This window comes from Cibotium barometz, chromosome 42, assembly GCF_041138505.1.
Source record: "Cibotium barometz isolate CiBa-2024 chromosome 42, ASM4113850v1, whole genome shotgun sequence".
Taxonomy (NCBI): domain Eukaryota; kingdom Viridiplantae; phylum Streptophyta; class Polypodiopsida; order Cyatheales; family Cibotiaceae; genus Cibotium; species Cibotium barometz.
Window position 1 is genome coordinate 27,436,747 of NC_141087.1, and position 17,785 is coordinate 27,454,531.

The 17,785-nt window shown below is 41.6% G+C and overlaps 1 protein-coding gene across 1 annotated transcript; it reads right to left on the reverse strand.

Moving 5' to 3' along the window:
• Positions 1-5,901: 5,901 nt before the first annotated feature.
• On the reverse strand, positions 5,902-8,606 carry LOC147614325 (polyphenol oxidase 1-like). Its single transcript, XM_086780881.1, has one exon. It carries the CDS (start codon positions 8,172-8,174, stop codon positions 6,126-6,128), a length of 2,049 nt encoding a protein of 682 aa, XP_086637007.1. The 5' UTR covers positions 8,175-8,606; the 3' UTR covers positions 5,902-6,125.
• Between the last annotated feature and the right edge of the window lie 9,179 nt (positions 8,607-17,785).

Here is a 17,785-nt window from a genome sequence, read left to right on the forward strand (position 1 = left end):
AACTATGAACATGGCAGTGAACATGCATAGTGTCACTTCTATTTGTCCTCCTCTAATTATCCCAACTTGTCGGACCCTGCTCTAGTCAACCATGCGGATCTCGAATGGAGCTGGCTGCATGTTAGTAATTCCTAGCTTTTTAGTCAAACTATCTAATATTATGTTTACTCGAACCTCCATCCAGAATAACCCTTCTCACTGTCTCTCCTCTGATCTTGATGGTCACTTCCAGAATGGGCGTGTGCTTGAAGCAGCTTTTTCTTGTAATTGGGAACCAAATTCAGCATTTGATCTAGCATGATGTTCAATTTCATTTTGTTGAGGTCCTCCCAGGCCGTATTTCTTCACGAAGTTGCTGCTTTTCTCCCTATCAATTGGTAGGCCTTGGTCTCTGTACATCTTTCCTTCTTTCACTTTCTCTTCCCTTTCATGTTCATGACTTCCCCTTGTCAGTTTTTCAGATTGGATTCCTTCCATATTTCCTTCTTTTTCTTCTCTCAGACACTTCTGCTGCTCTAGGATATAATTGGCTCCAGTTGGTAGTTCGGCACTAGCTTCTTCCTATGCCAATCTCTTCTCTTTTGTTGACCAGGCTTTTCATGTCTAGATTTTCCTCAAGATGCTCTCCCAAGGATAGGATTTCTTGACTTGTGCTCACCATCCTCCCTTGTGTGCTCTGCACCAGCTTGGTGATTTTTTCTTGAACCCTATGCTACTCGGCCCACTGTTCTAGCTCCTTTTTTTTATTCTGCCTCTCAGCATTCCTACATGTCACAATGTTTTGACAAGTCCTTGTGATCTTGTCATTTCACAACCATCACTTCTGATGGCTTCTCTTGTTCCTTTCCTGCTCCATGGTCTACTTTTACCATGTTCACAGCTGCATCAGCTTCTACTAGGTTTGCCTCCCTTTGCGGCCTTGCTTCTTGCAGTTCTTGCTGATGGCACTAAAATGTGGGGCAATCATTCTGTCTATGTCCTAGACCATGTAGTACAAACACCCTCCTCTCGGTCCAAATCTTCTACCTCCTCTTCCACAAGGTGTGTTGACTTGAGATCTTGTGGTGACTTGGTTAATAGCTGGAGGTTGCTACTGCTGCATTTCCATCACCCTCGGATTTTATATTAACACATCTATACAATGTGATTGTTACTTCCGCAAATAGCGCATATTTGCTAAGTGTTCCTGAACTGGCACTCCTCCTTTATGTGCCCTTGATTATTGTACCACACATTTGTTCTGAGTTTGGATTCTACGTGTCCTTCGGCAATCTTGGTGAGGGCAACCTTTAGTTCTTCCTGAACATTTAATGCCTGCTTCTTGCCTTTCTTTTTTTGGGGCTTCCACGCTTTGGCATTTGACTCATGACTCTCTGACTCTGAGGTGTCTTCTCTGGAATTCAATTATGAAGTTTCTTCTTCCTTTTGTCCTTCTTCTTCTTCTTGGGATCTTTGCTTTTTTGCTTCAGGATCCCTTCATTTCTGGTAGCTCCTGCCACCAGTTGTTCAAATGTAAGGGCATCCAAGTCGAATGAGGAAACAACTACCATTTGGAGCTTTTCTCTCAGTCCTCTCACACGAACCCTTGGCTCAACGTGGTTGGAGTAGGATGATTTGGCTCATCTACACGCATCAGTATTGCTTGGAATTCAGTTGCATAGTCTTCTGTTGGCCTCTTTTTCTATGTCAACCTCTGTAGCTTTTCAAACACCTCCGTTATGGTCTTGTCTTTCTTGAATCTTTTCAGGAAGGCCTTCTTCAGTTCTTCAAATGTCTTGAAGTGCTCCAGACCATATTGTAAATACTAGTTGGTGGCTTTGCCACTCATCATTATCGTAAAATATTTTGTATTTTGTGGCAACGGAGCTCTGGTGGCCAAGAACATGGTTTCGAAGGTGAAGATGTGGATGTTTGGATCCTCCTCGCTCTTTCCCTTGAATTTAGGATACTTAAGGGACATCCTTCCCATAGCTGCCGGTACTTCTCTTTCTTCCTAAGGTTCTTGCCTCTTGTTTTGTGGCTCTTGGTGATCTACGTTTCTTGATTCCTTAGTGGTTCATGAATCTGTCTTTCTAGATGGCATGGAATCCCTTCTATTAGTCTTCTTGGATGATGTAGTTGTCCTTCATGCTCTGCAACTTCGGCCTATCTGCCGAAGCGGCGGGCGGTGTCATATTACTCTATTTGAGCTATCTTCATTCTCCATGCATGCTCCATTGTGCTCCTATGACTCTCTCTTGAACACACCTAACCCCATTATGTGCGCACTACCTTTTCTTGGTTGATTTTAATTAGCTTCACTCTTTGGCTGACTGTGCATGACTGACCTAGGACTAACTTCTATTTTCTCACTTCTCCACTTGGTGTACCAATTCCCTAGCAGGATCGCCAAAAGTTTCGGTGTCTAGTCAGGACCTGGCACTTACGTGGTTCCAGACCAGCTAGTCGACGTCGGAGGAGACACGACCAATGCAACTACACCCAATGGCGATAAGGTAATGCGTGAATGTTGAGCTATCGTCTATCTAAGTGCGAGGAGATTAAGCATGAATGCAAGCAGGTTAGTTCTTATGGCTATCTTGATTCTAGACAACCCATTAAAGAATAAGTTAACACAAGATTGAATATAACATATATAAAGATGAATAGATAAAAAGTAACAATGAGAGAAGAGTTTATCCATTCTTGAATATTATGATACAATGTCTGAGAAGAAATCTGTCCATGAACTTCTCTCTCAACTCTCTTGTGTCTCTATTCGGTACTGTTTCTCTCCTCAGAGCCCAAGTAGACTCCCCATGTATCTCTATCCAGACAGTAATGCACCCTCTTCTACAGTCCCAGCCGGGTAGACTAGACTCACTCTCACTCCTCCATCCCCTTATTCGACTAATCTCTCTTTTTCCATTACAACCACGGGTACTACCCGTTTATCAAGAAGGTATTACAAAACAAGAAGACCCATTTTATTGAACAGCAGTGAGGCCAACAGCAATCTAGGTGGCGGCCAAATGGGCTGGTTGGCCGCAAAAGCAGGTGAGCCTCAAAACTCTTCAAAACGAAGCTAGGTAATGGGCTAGCCTTATTTCCAAAATGATCATAAGATACCAATTCAAGAAAAAAGAGAAGAAACTAGTTATGTTGTTAGAACTTGAGGGCGAGCCTCAAAATTTTGTCAAATAAAACTGTGGTCTTGAAGTTGAGGGTGAGCCTCTAAAGAAACGTGAATTGAAAGTGGTGGTCCTTAATGACCGAAGGTGATGGTGTGAGCAAAAAGAAAATCTTGAACCTCAAAAGGTTTCAAAATAACGAGTGGGCATTATTTTGAAAATGATCAACAAAGTTAACAATAGATTTGAAAAAGGCCGTCAAGATTTGACAAAGAAACTTAAAATGATTGTCAAGCTTGATTACTCATGGCTGCTCCTGGTGAGACAACATTGGGCACAAGTAGTTATTGACCTCGTTTACCAGCCAGCTCCTACAACACCTTCTTTCTAGCCACCTCGTGCAGCTCCTTTGCCAATCACCTCTCGTAGCTCCTCATCCAACCACCTCACCCGCCACTTGTAGCTCCTCTACTAGCGAAGTTTGACAAAACCGGTGAAACCACCTTGATGAGATCTCTCTCTCTTTCTCTTGTAGCTCCTCCTCTAACCACCTTATCAAACCACTTGAAGCTCCTCCGCTAGCGAAGTTCTATAGAAATGATGAAACTCCCCTGTTGAGCTCTCTCTCTCTTTACACACACACACACCTAAAGTTTGCCATAGTCATAAAAAGCTTAGCATAATATGCAAAAGTAAGGAAAAAAGGCAGCAAGTAGAGTTTGGATGCCATGTTCTTATGACTCACTTCGCCTTTCAAGCAAGCATCCACACCAATATTCTCAACTTCTAAACCCTTCTTTACACGCTTACCTTCTTGCAAGTTCATAGACCCTTTGAACTCTGTAGTTGTGGGCTTGTTGGAGCACCCCCCATGCCTTTATTTCTAAAAATTGATGACTTGTGGTGGCCAAATAGAGTGGTGCACAAGCATTTCTACTAGTTTAGATGGATTCACAAGACGTTTTACATAAAATCCCACTAGTGTTCAACATAATATAGCCAGAGCCATTTACAACATGTATACATCATCTAACACATCCATACATCCCACTTGCATATTTTTGGCTAGAATATTTCCACTTTTCTCCCCATAGCTAGCCTTTGGATAGAGCAACCTCTTCCATGTGCTAACATTATGGAGCAACATCTTCCGTGCACCAACATGGAAACTAGTCTAAAGTTGCACATGTTGTGATGATGCAATTTAAAGGGAGAAAGAAAAATGAGGAAAGACGTACCAAATAGTCTTAGATATTGATGTACATTCAACACCTTTGAAATTCATAGCGATCTTTTAAACAAGTGTCCAACTTAACATCTGGGGACCATTTGTACCATGTGTGCATTATCTGCTAATACATCCATACATCCCACTACTATGACAAAATATCTCCACCACTTAACAACATGCCCCCATAGCTCACCTTTCGAAGGACACACACACACACATACACACACACACACACACACAATGAAGTCAATGTTAGCTTAGAATCACTCAAGTGTTGTAGGTGTGGTCATTGAAACGCACTTAAGATTTAAGGAAGAAGTGTGCACGGGAAATCAACAATGTGCAGCACAAATAGATCACAAATAGGCGAACACCAACACCACTTGTAGCTCCTCTACTAGCAAAGTTTGACTAAACCGGCGAAACCACCTTGATGAGATCTCTCTTTCTCTCTTGTAGCTCCTCCTCCAACCACCTTATCAAACCACTCGAAGCTCCTCCGCTAGCCAAATTCTATAGAATTGATGAAACTGCCTTGATGAGCTCTCTCTCTCTCTCTCTCTCTTTAGACACACACCCCTAAAGTTTTCCATAGTCATAAAAAGCTTAGCATAATATGCAAAAGTAAGGAAAAAAGGCAGCAAGTAAAGTCTGGATGCCATGTTCTTATGACTCTCACTTCGCGTTTCAAGCCAGCATCCACACCAATATTCTCAACTTCTAAGCCCTTCTTTGCACCCTTACGTTCTTGCAAGTTCATAGACCCTTTGAACTTTGTAGTTGTGGGCTTGTTGGAGCACCCCCCATGCCTTTATTTCTACAAATTGATGTCTTGTGGTGGCCAAATAGAGTGGTGCACAAGCATTTCTACTAGTTTCTAAAGATGGATTCACAAGACGCTTTACATAAAATCCCACTAGTGTTCAACATAATATAGCCAGAGCCATTTACAACATGTCTAACACATCCATACATCCCACTTGCATATTTTTGGCTAGAATATTTCCACTTTGCCCCCCATAGCCTTTGGATAGAGCAACCTCTTCCATGTGCTAACATTATGGAGCAACATCTTCCGTGCAGCACCAACGTGGAAACCAGTCAATCTAAAGTTGCACATGGTGTGATGATGCAATTTAAAGGGAGAAAGAAAAATGAGGAAAGACGTACCAAATAATCTTAGATATTGATGTACATTCAACACCTTTGAAATTCATAGCGATCTTTTAAACAAGTGTCCAACTTAACATCCGAGGACCATTTGTACCATGTGTGCATTATCTGCTAATACATCCATACATCCCACTACTATGACAAAATATCTCCACCACTTAACAACATGCCCCCATAGCTCACCTTTCGAAGGACACACACACACACACACACACACACACGCAATGAAGTCAATGTTAGCTTAGAATCACTCGAGTGTTGTAGGTGTGGTCATTGAAATGCACTTAAGATTTAAGGAAGAAGTGTGCACAGGAAATCAACAATGTGCACATATAGATCGCAAATAGGCGAACACCAACACCGACAATTTGGAGACGAGCTACTCTGTAAACAATCGAAGTGAAAATGTGAGGCATTCACTAATTTACACTTGCAGGCGTGGTGGGTGACAAACACTACAAGTGTAACAATACAAGCTTTATGGTGGTAATACAATCTTTAAAAAGCTGGAATGAAAACAACGATTAGGCTTAGGTGATGGAGAATCGAGGGAGCACCAAGGCATGTGCTTGTTTATTCACTAAGCTATGTTCTTCTATTTTACTCCAACCCTAGGAGGTGCTGCTCAAGGTAAATTTATGGATGGTCTTGGGTGCCACGTCAATGGTCTGGACCAGGGACTCGTTGACGTCTTCATCTGGCACGCCCTCTTGGAAGTAGAGGGAGAGCTTGGGTCCTTCCCACCCGCCAACGCTGCTTGGGTCGAGCTGCCGGCCGTTGAGGCCCACGAACACAACAGTGACGGACCCGGCTTCCGCCAAGGGGTTGGACGGAGGGCCTCCGTCGTTGCTAAACGGCTCGTCGGTATTATTCAACTGCTCCGCCGTCGTTATACCCAGCCTGACCATCGTCTTTGTGAGATCAAGAGAGCCCCTCATGCACTTCTGCTTTTCACAGTTAGCGCACCTCACTGCGTTGGACCTCGCAAACACAGAGATCGCTCCGGCAAAGTTGGGTGAGCTCAGTGGCGTCTCGGCATTGGCATCCGGCTTGCCCAAAAACACACGTATAATGAAAGGCCCGTTGAAAGCTCGCTTCTGTATCCTCTCCACCACAAGCACCCATCTGCGAAGAAAGTTCTGTGGAGGCTGATAGAGCTTCAACACATAGGCGAGCATTTTGGCGGGGCTCCACGACTCCTTGCGAGCTCGCAGTATTTCTGGGTAGCTGTAGCCACAGTCAGCATCGACAAGGCGGACATCATTGGAAGTCACAAACTTCTGCCCCTCATTGGATCGCCTAAAGGGGGTGAGATGGGAGGAAGCATTGGCTTCACTGTCTGGCTTATCAGTGTAGGTGCCCTCATGATCTAGCTGCAGAGGCTTCTCTGGGATCCATGCGTGGGGGTAGCAGTATTGCCATAGAGCTACCAAGCGATCAACATTGGAGTGGTGGAAGAAGAAGATGGGGTCGAATGCAGCTATTTCGGGGTAGGCCATCTGGCCCCCTGTGCCCCCTACGGTGCCGTGCACGAAATCATGCACCAGCTCCAGAGAAGAGTAGTGACCGAACTGGCTGCCATCGCCATGGGTTTCCTCCGACCAGAAGTGGTTGGAGAAAGGGAGCCATTGGTTATGGTGGAACATAGCATGCACCCCTTCCACCAGAGTGGTGCCTGCATTCCTCATGAGAGTCACATTGAGATGATCATTCTGGGACATGTAGGAGGAGTTCACATGGCGGACTGTGGGGTAACCTTGAGGGGTGAAGGGCGTGCCCTCAGAGGGGACAACATAGTTGGGCTTAGCGGTGGGGTTGAAGACATCGGAGGAGCCAACGGGCTTGCCTACATTCACTGGGAGGACGAAGGATTTGAGGGGGTTGGGGATTTGGGTCCTGGAGAAGGACTTCCATGCATAAGATAAGGAGATTTCTGTGGAGGTGAAGATGTCGGGGAGTCCGAGGATTCTAGTGCTGTGGCTGGCCCAGTCCCAGTAAGGGAAGCGGAGCTGGTCTGCTATGTCCAGGACTGCTTGCTTCTCTTGTGCTTGAGAGAGCGTGGTGGCTAGGAGCTTGGCTTGCCGGATGATGGACTGCTCTAGCAGCATCATGTAGGGGCGATGCCAGGTGGGGAAGAGGGGGGTCCCGTGCTGGCAGTAGCCCCCCCACCAGTCTGGGTTGGCAGGGTTCCAGTCGCCCTCGTCCCCATCGTATGGGGCGTGCGGCAAGCCGTGGATGCCCGCTATCTGGTAGAAGGACCACTTGTCATCCGCCGCCAACCCTTGCACAGCCTCGAACGCGAGAAGGAACACATCTCTCCGCTGCTTCAGCCAGTCCAGGCTCTCCGGCTTCTTCTTCGCCCCGCCTGCCTCCAGCACGTGCGGGTAGAAGAAGTCCAGCACGTTCTCACGCGGGACGGCCTGGCTCAAGTCCTCCGCCGCCGCGGCGGCCAAGGAATAGCGGTAGATCACCGCGTGCGACTCGCTGTCGTCTGGATCGACAGCCTTCGTGCCCAGCAAGCTCTTGCCAGCAGCAGCTGCAGGGGCGGCGACTGCAACAGGTCCAGAAGCAGCATGAGGAGGGTCAGCAGCAGCTACACCTGCGCCATTACGCACACTAGCTGTACTCTTCATATGGTCTCTGCTCTCATCCGAGGCCATCTAATTCTCAGGACTCAAAGCAAAAGGAAGTCTTGCAAAAATGTACACACTCAAATTTTGAAGATAGAGGAGCAACTAATCAAATCACTAGAAGAACACGATGAATGACTGGAGATCCTGCGAGCTCTAATTATATAAAGGGTGGGTGCCGTCTGGTTTTCGCAACACCATTCCACAACGTGCACAAGTACTCTATTGTGTGCACAGAGATGCTCATGCATGGATGGTGTGTAGTGTGGATCAGGTTGTTGACTCGGTCTTCTTGCTGGGTGCCCTGTAGAGCTAGCCCGCACTCAAATAATTTATTCAAACTGCGCAACATCATGTTATGAATACGAGGCACATAACAGTTGTCACATGCCTACTCGCCTTTGATTATTCATAAAAGGCACCACGTGCTGTCCTTTTAACTTTTAATAAGGTGCATTTTTAACCCAATGTTGCTCTTCCCATGGCTGCCGGGTGTCCACATGAAACAAGAACAACAGCTATGTGGTGATTTATCAAAAGAAAACCCAAAAAAAAGTAGCAAGCTGTGCAACCATAGACATGCATATATATATATATATATCTATTGGTTCCAACCCCAAAAAAAAAATAAAAAATCTTACTTTACCAACATATCCAAGGTATATTACCTTTGCACCAACCATATGCCATGTAATGTCCTCACCACCTCAATGCCAAGGAAGAATCTCAACTCTCCCAAGTCTTTCATGTCAAACTGTGGTGGCATATCCGAGTTTTCCACAATAGGTGCACTACACCTTTGGTTTGTCTCTGAACCTTTAATCCTCGAGCATGTGCCTAAGTCTACCGCAATAAGTACATTTAATATCATTACCATTGCTCTTTATTTAGGACTCGGCGTAAAAGTCCAGATATCTCCAAAACCTGAGTTGCACTTTTGATCCTCTTCTCTTATTCAAGCAGTACACTTTCTATGCCTTCACGTGTGGGATCCTTCATGTACATGGTAATAGGCTATTCATTTTCAATTTCTTGTGGCATAGAATTAAGTAACATGGTAATAGCATCACTCTCCTCTACCTCTTCCTTGATGGTAACTAGCTCAGCCACCATCAAGCTCTTCATTTTGCTAATGTGAGGGGCTAATGTACAATGACAGTGACGGCATGGTCGCTTGTTCTCTTCTTGAAAACTCCTGACTACATATTGTATTGTATGGATGTTCAAGCTTTGTTCTCTTCTCGAAAATTACCAATGAAAAAGGCAAGAACACTCACGACCTTCAATTATATTCTCTATTATATTCTCTGGTCTAAGTCTTACAATGTCTGCGGAAAAGCCAAAAAATAAAATTTCTCATTAAATTTATTTCAACTTAATATGAATTCAGACGAGTCTCTTTGAACTCATCTTAACTCTATGAAGAGTATTGTAACTCGGCTTTGGCAGGTATTAACAAGAAACACATTGAGGAAGATGTCATCATATCAGTTCTTTTAAGGAGTGTCCCTCTCAGGAAGAGCGTTAGTAACATTGTTACTAATGTTACCAACTTGCATGTACCCACACTCATGGATGTTAAAGCATCTTTTCTTGAAAGGTTTAGCAAAATCAAGCAAAGACAAGGCAACACGGGATTTCTTCAACAAAGGAGGATTTAAGAAGTTTGGTTCAAAAGCTCCCTTTAGAGGTTCATATTGGAAAAAGAATCTTTCTTAGAAGTCTTACAATTTGTGTGGAAAACTAGGGCATAAAGAGAAGGAGTTTTTCTTTAGAAACAAAGAACAAAAGGCACTTCTTGCGCAAGTGAAGATTACTCAAGCAAAGAAGAAGGAGAGGCGAAAGAAGCAAAGAGGTAAACTTTTCTCAAGATTACTCTGATACAATCGAAAACCCTCACACACTGCGTTGTCTTTGCTACAAACTGAAAAAGCTATAGGATCTCTAGCCTGCATACTCCACATTAAAAATAGACCTGCAAGGAGACCACTCAACTCTAGCCTGCACTATCCTCTCTTTATGGTAACACGAACCACTTGCTGTTGGAGAGTCATTTACAAAAACCAAAATCTTCATACTTGAACCCTGTCGTGCTGCCTTGACTTCCTTCTAGATTGTTGCACCGCCCGTCTTCCATGATCGCCCATGCACCTTCTATTTCCATCCTCGTGCACCTGCGCACATTCACACGGCTGCCACACCATTTTGGCCATCTTGGATTCATCCCACACTATCATATGTACAATTTATTTATCTATACGTTATGTTTGTGAGGGGCACAGAATTTCCCTCATAACATGATCAAAAGAAATCCAAGCCCTCCTCAAATCACCGTCTCCTGCTATTTGTCACATATGGTTTACCATATCCAAATCTAATGCGGGCCCTATGGTGGTTGACATTTTAAACACGTAACACCGCTCTAACTCATCATTCTCCAAACCTCCTATAAAAATATGAAAAGACAATGAAGAAAAAAACATACCAAAAGAAGATAAGAAAGAAGAAGATTTATATTAGTCAAGAACTTTATCACACAAAATCAACTCACAAACACACAACAAACTAATGAAAATAAATTTGAATTTTAAACACTAAATCTAAACATATTAGACTAAATTTTAAAATATATTCATTTTTAGATAAGAATATTATTTCTGACAAACATAAAAACATTTTTCAATCATTATAAATAGTATCATTAATGTATGAAATCTAAAATCCATTTTTAATAATTATATTTAATAATAAATACTTACATAACTAACTCTCATTAATAACTACTTTTCTAACTACCTTTAATTTTCATGAATACAATAATAACTACCTTTAATTTTCATGAATACATATAATTTATACGTAATGATCACATTGTTATGATTAAAATCATGATTTTGAATAATTATTATATTTATATATAAAATTTTAAATAATATCTCCTTTTGAAAGTTAAAAAAAAAAGAGAGATAAAGAGAGAGAGTGAGAGAGGTGGTTTATCATGTGTGTATGTTTGTGTGTGTGTGAGAAAGAGAGAGAGAGAGAGAGAGAGAGAGAGAGCAGGGGTGAGAGAGAGAGAGAGGGGGGTGGGAGCCTTAACCCCCTCACTAAGGGCGATGTAAGAGAGAGAGAGAGAGAGAGAGAGAGAGAGAGAGAGAGAGAGCAGGGGTGAGAGAGAGAGGGGGGTGGGAGCCTTAACCCCCTCACTAAGGGTGATGTGAGAGAGAGAGAGAGAGAGAGAGAGAGAGATGTATGCCTTAACCCCCTCACTAAGGGCGACGTCGCCCTTACCCCTCTCTCTCTCTCTCTTTCTCTCTCTCTCTCTTAATTATTTTAATTCTTCTCTCTTTTAATTCTTTCTCTGTTTAATTCTCTCTTCCTCTCTTTTAATTCTTTCTTCTCTATCTCTGTCTCACTATTTTAATTATTTCTTCTTCTCTTTTAATTGTTTCTTCTCTCTCTCCCTCTCCCTCTCACTATTTTAATTATTTCTTCTCTCTCTCCCTCTCCCTCTCATATCCTTTCCTAAAAGAGAAAAAGAGAGAGAGAGAGAGAGAGATGGTTTAGAGAGAGAGAGAGATGTGATTTATCGATATGTGTGTGTTTGTGTGTGTGTGTGTGGTCATGAGATAGAGTGAGAAAGAAAGAGAAAGAGAGAGCGAGCGGCGGGTGGGGGCGGGCAAGAGAGAAAGAGGGAGAGCATGGGCGTGAGAGAGAGAGAGTGAGAGAGAGTGAGAGAGAGAGAGAAGGGGGGGAGGGGGTGGTGGTCTTAAGTCAAGGAAGGGCCCCCTCACTAAGGGCGACATCGCCCTTAGTGAGGGGGCCCTCCCCTCACTTAAGGCCACCATCCTCTCTCTGTAGTCATGTTGGCATGTCGATTGAGGATGTTGAAGTAGGATAAGTCCCTCTCCCTTTTCCTCTCAAAGATGGTGATATCAGCACATTAAATCAAACCATAGGCTACATCATTGTATGACCAGCAATTGCGTAAGTGTCTCTCTCGCTTTTGCAACTATGCTCTTTTTTATGGTGCTTCTAAAATCTATTTGTAGCAATTATGTTAGTGGTTTTATATCTCTCTCCCACCTTTTTAATTATGATCTTTTTTTGGTGGTTTTGTTTGAGAGTAATTCGTACTACCAAGCGAGTAATTTGTCTTGTATATGTTGATGTCTTTAGATTGAGTAATTTGTCTTGTATATGTCCATGTGTTTAGATTGATCCAAACACATCAAAGAAAACCCCACATCCAAAGCATGCACAACGCATAAAGAGCACACCTACCAAACAGGCTAGCCAAGAAGTGACAAGTACAAAGAAAAGAAGCAAAATAATGCAAGCAGATGGTGAAGATCATGCTGCTCCTCAAAGAAATACACGATGCTCTTCAAAAAAAATGTTCTTCTTCAAAAGCATTGAAAGCAACAAAGGAGGTAGGAGATGTGAAGGAGAGAACCAAAAAAGAAGGTAGAAATGAAGACCACTTCATGGTGGCACATGCAACTCGTTTGCGACTAGAACTCCTATAAAAAAAACCTAAATAGAGTAAAGGTAATTGTTATCCACTTTTTAACAAATATCGCATAAGGTATTTGTATGGCTCCCAAGCACAACCTTTGTATGTGCATTGCAAGTGCAGAAATCCCCTCTTCTGCCTCCTATTCCCTTGTGCAAACTTGTGCCTAACCCCTCTATAACAAGAGTGCAATTTAGGTACAAGAAGCTGGCAAGGGAATTCTATACAAATGGCTATGTTGCCGATCAATGCAGGTTCATTTGTTCTATCTCCTCATCCCATAATCCTATTAGAGAAGTGACGTAACATGATGTTAGTGCATGGGATGACATATGGTGAATGAGAAACGAGGATTTCCAAAATATGATCAAAGGCACAGAGTGGAAATTTATGAGGAACAAGATGTTTTATGTGTAGGACGGCAATCATCGCATCATGGCATGGATGGAAGAGATTCATTAAATGTGATTCATCTTAAATTGCTTACTTTTTCTACGCAGTGTTAAGTTTTTTAAAATAAATTTTGGACTAATTAGATTCACATTGATTGTAACATTCAAGAATGTTGTATCAATACATCCATCTGTTGACTCCATCCTCATTGACTTTAATGAGGATAGCGAGGGGGAGGTCCTCACAGTCATAGCTTGCTTAAACAGGTAACGAAACCTACACATTATGCGAATATATGTCTTAAGTCTCTTTGACATGGAATGGTCCAAGTATAGTACGTTTTATCTTTCATCACATAACTCATATTGTTTTTTTCCATAGGATGAATGAAGTGGGCTATGTTTCTTCATCTCTTATGGATAAATTGTGCCTCATTAGGGATCTTGGATTAGCAAATAAAGAAATAATTATGAGGCACACTAGAGCGATGACTTACCCAATACTGCGGATTCCTCTTCTCTCATTTCACTAGCTGACTGTGGCTCCAATACGATATTATTCCCATTTTCCTACCCCATTTTAAACATGAAATCTTTAGTGAAAGTGTTTGCCACATCACCATTCATGTGTAAGCTTGTAACTATTTTAGTTTCAAAAGATGACTGTTTCTCCATACTTGAAAGTTCAATTTCTTTCATGCAAACCCGAATAAATCATAACTCTTTAGTGTTTCCCTCCATGGGAAACTACTTCAAATTCACAAAACTCGATAATAGTTGAAAGACTTGCTCACTTAGAGACTTCCATAATAAAAATTCTTAACCGAATAAGGCATGGATAGAGAAGCATGCCTCGACACAGAAAAAAAGGTTTGCCCGTCCTGGTACAACTGCAAGATTTCAGAACTTTCCCAAATACTATTCTAGGTAAACCTTCAATCTTCTAAAATTTGTAATATATGAGTAACATTACAACTAATGTTGTAACATGTGAATAATAGGATACCTCGCAAACCACCCAACATATTGACCCCCTAGTTGATAGCTTGCCTGCAAATGAGTTTGAAGAGAAATAGAGAATTGCATTTTATAAGGATGAAAGAAAGCACTGGAGGCATGCTATAGGGCGAGTAGCAATAGTGATTGTTGCAAACCCTACATAAGGGGAAGATTTCTTTGAGTAAGAAAGCCTACACTCTTCCCTCTGTCTATTTGTTGGTAGGCAGTAACATTTTATGGTTTTAATGTTACGGTTTAATTTTGGCATTGTGTTGGATGACTAGTGCAAGTTAATTGGGATAGAAACGGGATTGTTTGATAGAGGATAGGCTATACAGCTTGGCATCTAGCTCATTACCAAATGACTAGAAAGCACATATTTTAGACATTTTTATTGATGGAAATTTGCAGAGGCTCAAGGATTCACAAATCCCTAAAAGTAAGTAATAATTACTTGCCCTTTCTTCTTGATATATATAAAGCATTGTATTTTGTTTGAATAACAATTTCAATGGAAACACAAAAAATGCAAGTTTATTTAGGGATTGGCTTTGAAGAGAAGTCATATGGCATGAGATCGGAGCATAGGGTGTGGCCGTCCTTGCAAAAATATCAGAAAATGCACTAGAGGAAGAGGATGACTCTGCTATCTTTGCATGAGAATATAACGAAAGAGATTCTGATGATAGCACTTGTAAGATCGAGACAAACCTAAAAGTTGAAGAAGTGGGTCATGCAGCAACATAGGCAGGGCACTCTTTTACTTGTGGCTCATCGATTTTATTGTTACATTGTTTGGATACTAACATATCTAATGAATAAGTTACGGATCCAGATAAGCTTGGCAAGACGTGAAGCATTAAGTGCGCCATTGCGACATAATAATCCACCTAGCCGCCTGGGTGTTCTGACCCCCAATCCAAATGAATTTTCCAGGTATGATTTTGCTCATCATTGGTAATGATAGTGTAATGTATATGTGTGGTGCATGCACTTACAAAATGTACGCTTTATAGGAGTGTCTCATCGTACAACCTCGACATTAGTCCTCAGTGTTCATAGCAAACATCAAAGTGCTAGTTCCTCTATTGTTATAGAATCCTCGGTGCTATAACAAGTGTAATAATCAATTGTGACCACATGTGAAAGGATTGTAAAGGTGTGTCTTTTATTAATGTGTAACTCTTCTCAACATGGTGTGGCAGGACATAATTCTACAAAGATAAGGGCATTTGTTGGGGATCCTTTAAAGATAGGCTGTGCAATTCGGAACCAAGAGTGTCCATGGGAGCTATTACGTCTCTTTGATATGTTGCAGGTGGTCAAAGAGGGAGATAGGATATTTAATGTTAATGGTGTCAATACAAGCACAGCATGTGATTGTATTGTGATGAGGTTCTCACAGGAGATTCTATTTATGGCTACCGCGATGACATTGTCCCACCATGGAATCTCTGTACATGTGAGTGATGAGATGATTTTTCCTTCATTAAGACCTTAAGTGTTGTTGTGTATATGTTACTTATATGTCATTCTTACGTTTTTTGTATATGCCACATAGATGGAGAGGAGCCTTTATTGCTTTAGATTTGTGAGACTATCTTAGATGACAATTGCTGTATAATTGTCATCGGTACTATGTATTAAGTGGCATCCACCATTATAGCGCAAGCCAAGAAATTGGGCTTCTCCTTAGACACCTTGGTGAATGTGGATTGTACAACATAGATTGGAAATGTGTTTGGACAAGAGGTAAACAACACTAACCATGCAGGTTGCCATTGAACATCAATTTTTGCTACAAAAAATCATCTCATACTCTTGTGCAGACACATACCCTTGCGTTTGCTACCTTCACGTGAATAGTTGGAGTAAACCATACACAACCTTTCTCACCTAATTATATCATTGATCCTTGCGACATGATGCACTAGGAAAGATGCCCAAATGGGATAGCATGGCGAGGTATGGAACATACATTTTTCTGCTCCAAAATAAGGGTGTTACATTTTTTGTGGAAGACACCCAAATGGGACAACATGGTGAGGTATGGAACAAATATTTTTCTGCTCCAAAATAAGGATGTTACATTTTTTATGGAATTAAGAGATGTTTTCTTTATAGGTGGATATTAGCATGGATATGACTTTTGGGATAGCTTGTTGAAGCGTCATGCAAAAAAAGGGCAAGTGATAGTAGAGCTTTATGCAAGCTGTGGAGATTGTGCTATGGTAGCACAAAAATTAGGAATCAACATTGGTTGTATTGATCCCGAAGAGGATGTTGTGGAGGGTGTCTTGATGAAGATTTCATTGTAGTTGTGCAATAAACATATTTGTTTGTGAGTATTCAAGTGACTAGGTTTAGCAATTGTTTATGATTAGGTCATGATCTTATTTTTCATATGAAAAAAGAGAGAAAGAGAGCAAGAGCAATGCATGTTGGGGTTTTGCAAATAAGATATCATTGACACTTGCAACAATGTTTATGCGCAACATGTCATATAAAGCAATAAAGAATCGGCATTTTCTGTATTGTGTGGATGAATAAAGTAGTGTTGAGTTTGTAGACTCGAGGATCTATACACAAAATATGAGTTAACTATACTATGTTGAGAAATGAAAAGGATATATATATATATATATATATATATATATATATATAGAGAGAGAGAGAGAGAGAGAGAGAGAGAGAGAGAGAGAGAGCAAAGAGAAGAACAAAAAGAGTGAGTGAGTGAGAGAGAGGGGGGGAGAGCAAAGAGAAGGGTAGAGAGAGAAAGGGAGGATAGAGAGAGTGAGTAAAGAGAAGGATAAAAAGAGTGCGAGAGAGCGAGGGAGGGAGGGAGGGAGGGAGAGCAAAGAAGAGAGAGAGGGAGGGAGGATAGAGAGAGTGAGTAAAGAGAATGATAGAGAGAGTGAGATAGCTAGGTCAGCCAGAGTTAGCAAAGAGAGATAAGGATAGCCCCAATGTCACATGATATTTTTGGTATATTATTTCAATACCATATACAAGTGCCTATAGGTCTTACTCATGGAGATTTACAATTCCAATTATGATAAAAATTCTAGTCATCTAGTTATGATTACATTTCACTTAGGATTTTACATAGGATAGAGGAGTGACCAACTAGTAGGGCTAGGCTCTAGCTAGCCTAGAAAACCTAGACATCTTGAGAAAAGTTTACCTCTTTGCTTCTTTCCCCTCTCCTTCTTCTTTGCTTGAGTAATCTTCACTTGCGCAAGAAGTGCCTTTTGTTCTTTGTTTCTAAAGAAAAACTCCTTCTCTTTATGCCCTAGTTTTCCACACAAATTGTAAGACTTCTAAGAAAGATTCTTTTTCCAATATGAACCTCTAAAGGGAGCTTTTGAACCAAACTTCTTAAATCCTCCTTTGTTGAAGAAATCCCGTGTTGCCTTGTCTTTGCTTGATTTTGCTAAACCTTTCAAGAAAAGATGCTTTAACATCCATGAGTGTGGGTACATGCAAGTTGGTAACATTAGTAACAATGTTACTAACGCTCTTCCTGAGAGGGACACTCCTTAAAAGAACTGATATGATGACATCTTCCTCAATGTGTTTCTTGTTAATACCTGCCAAAGCCGAGTTACAATACTCTTCATAGAGTTAAGATGAGTTCAAAGAGACTCGTCTGAATTCATATTAAGTTGAAAAAAATTTAATGAGAAATTTTATTTTTGGGCTTTTCCACAGACATTGTAAGACTTAGACCAGAGAAT

Bases quoted from the DNA above. Each gene is read 5' to 3' on its own strand.
- LOC147614325 (XM_086780881.1), bottom strand. From the start codon at position 8,174: ATGGCCTCGGATGAGAGCAGAGACCATATGAAGAGTACAGCTAGTGTG.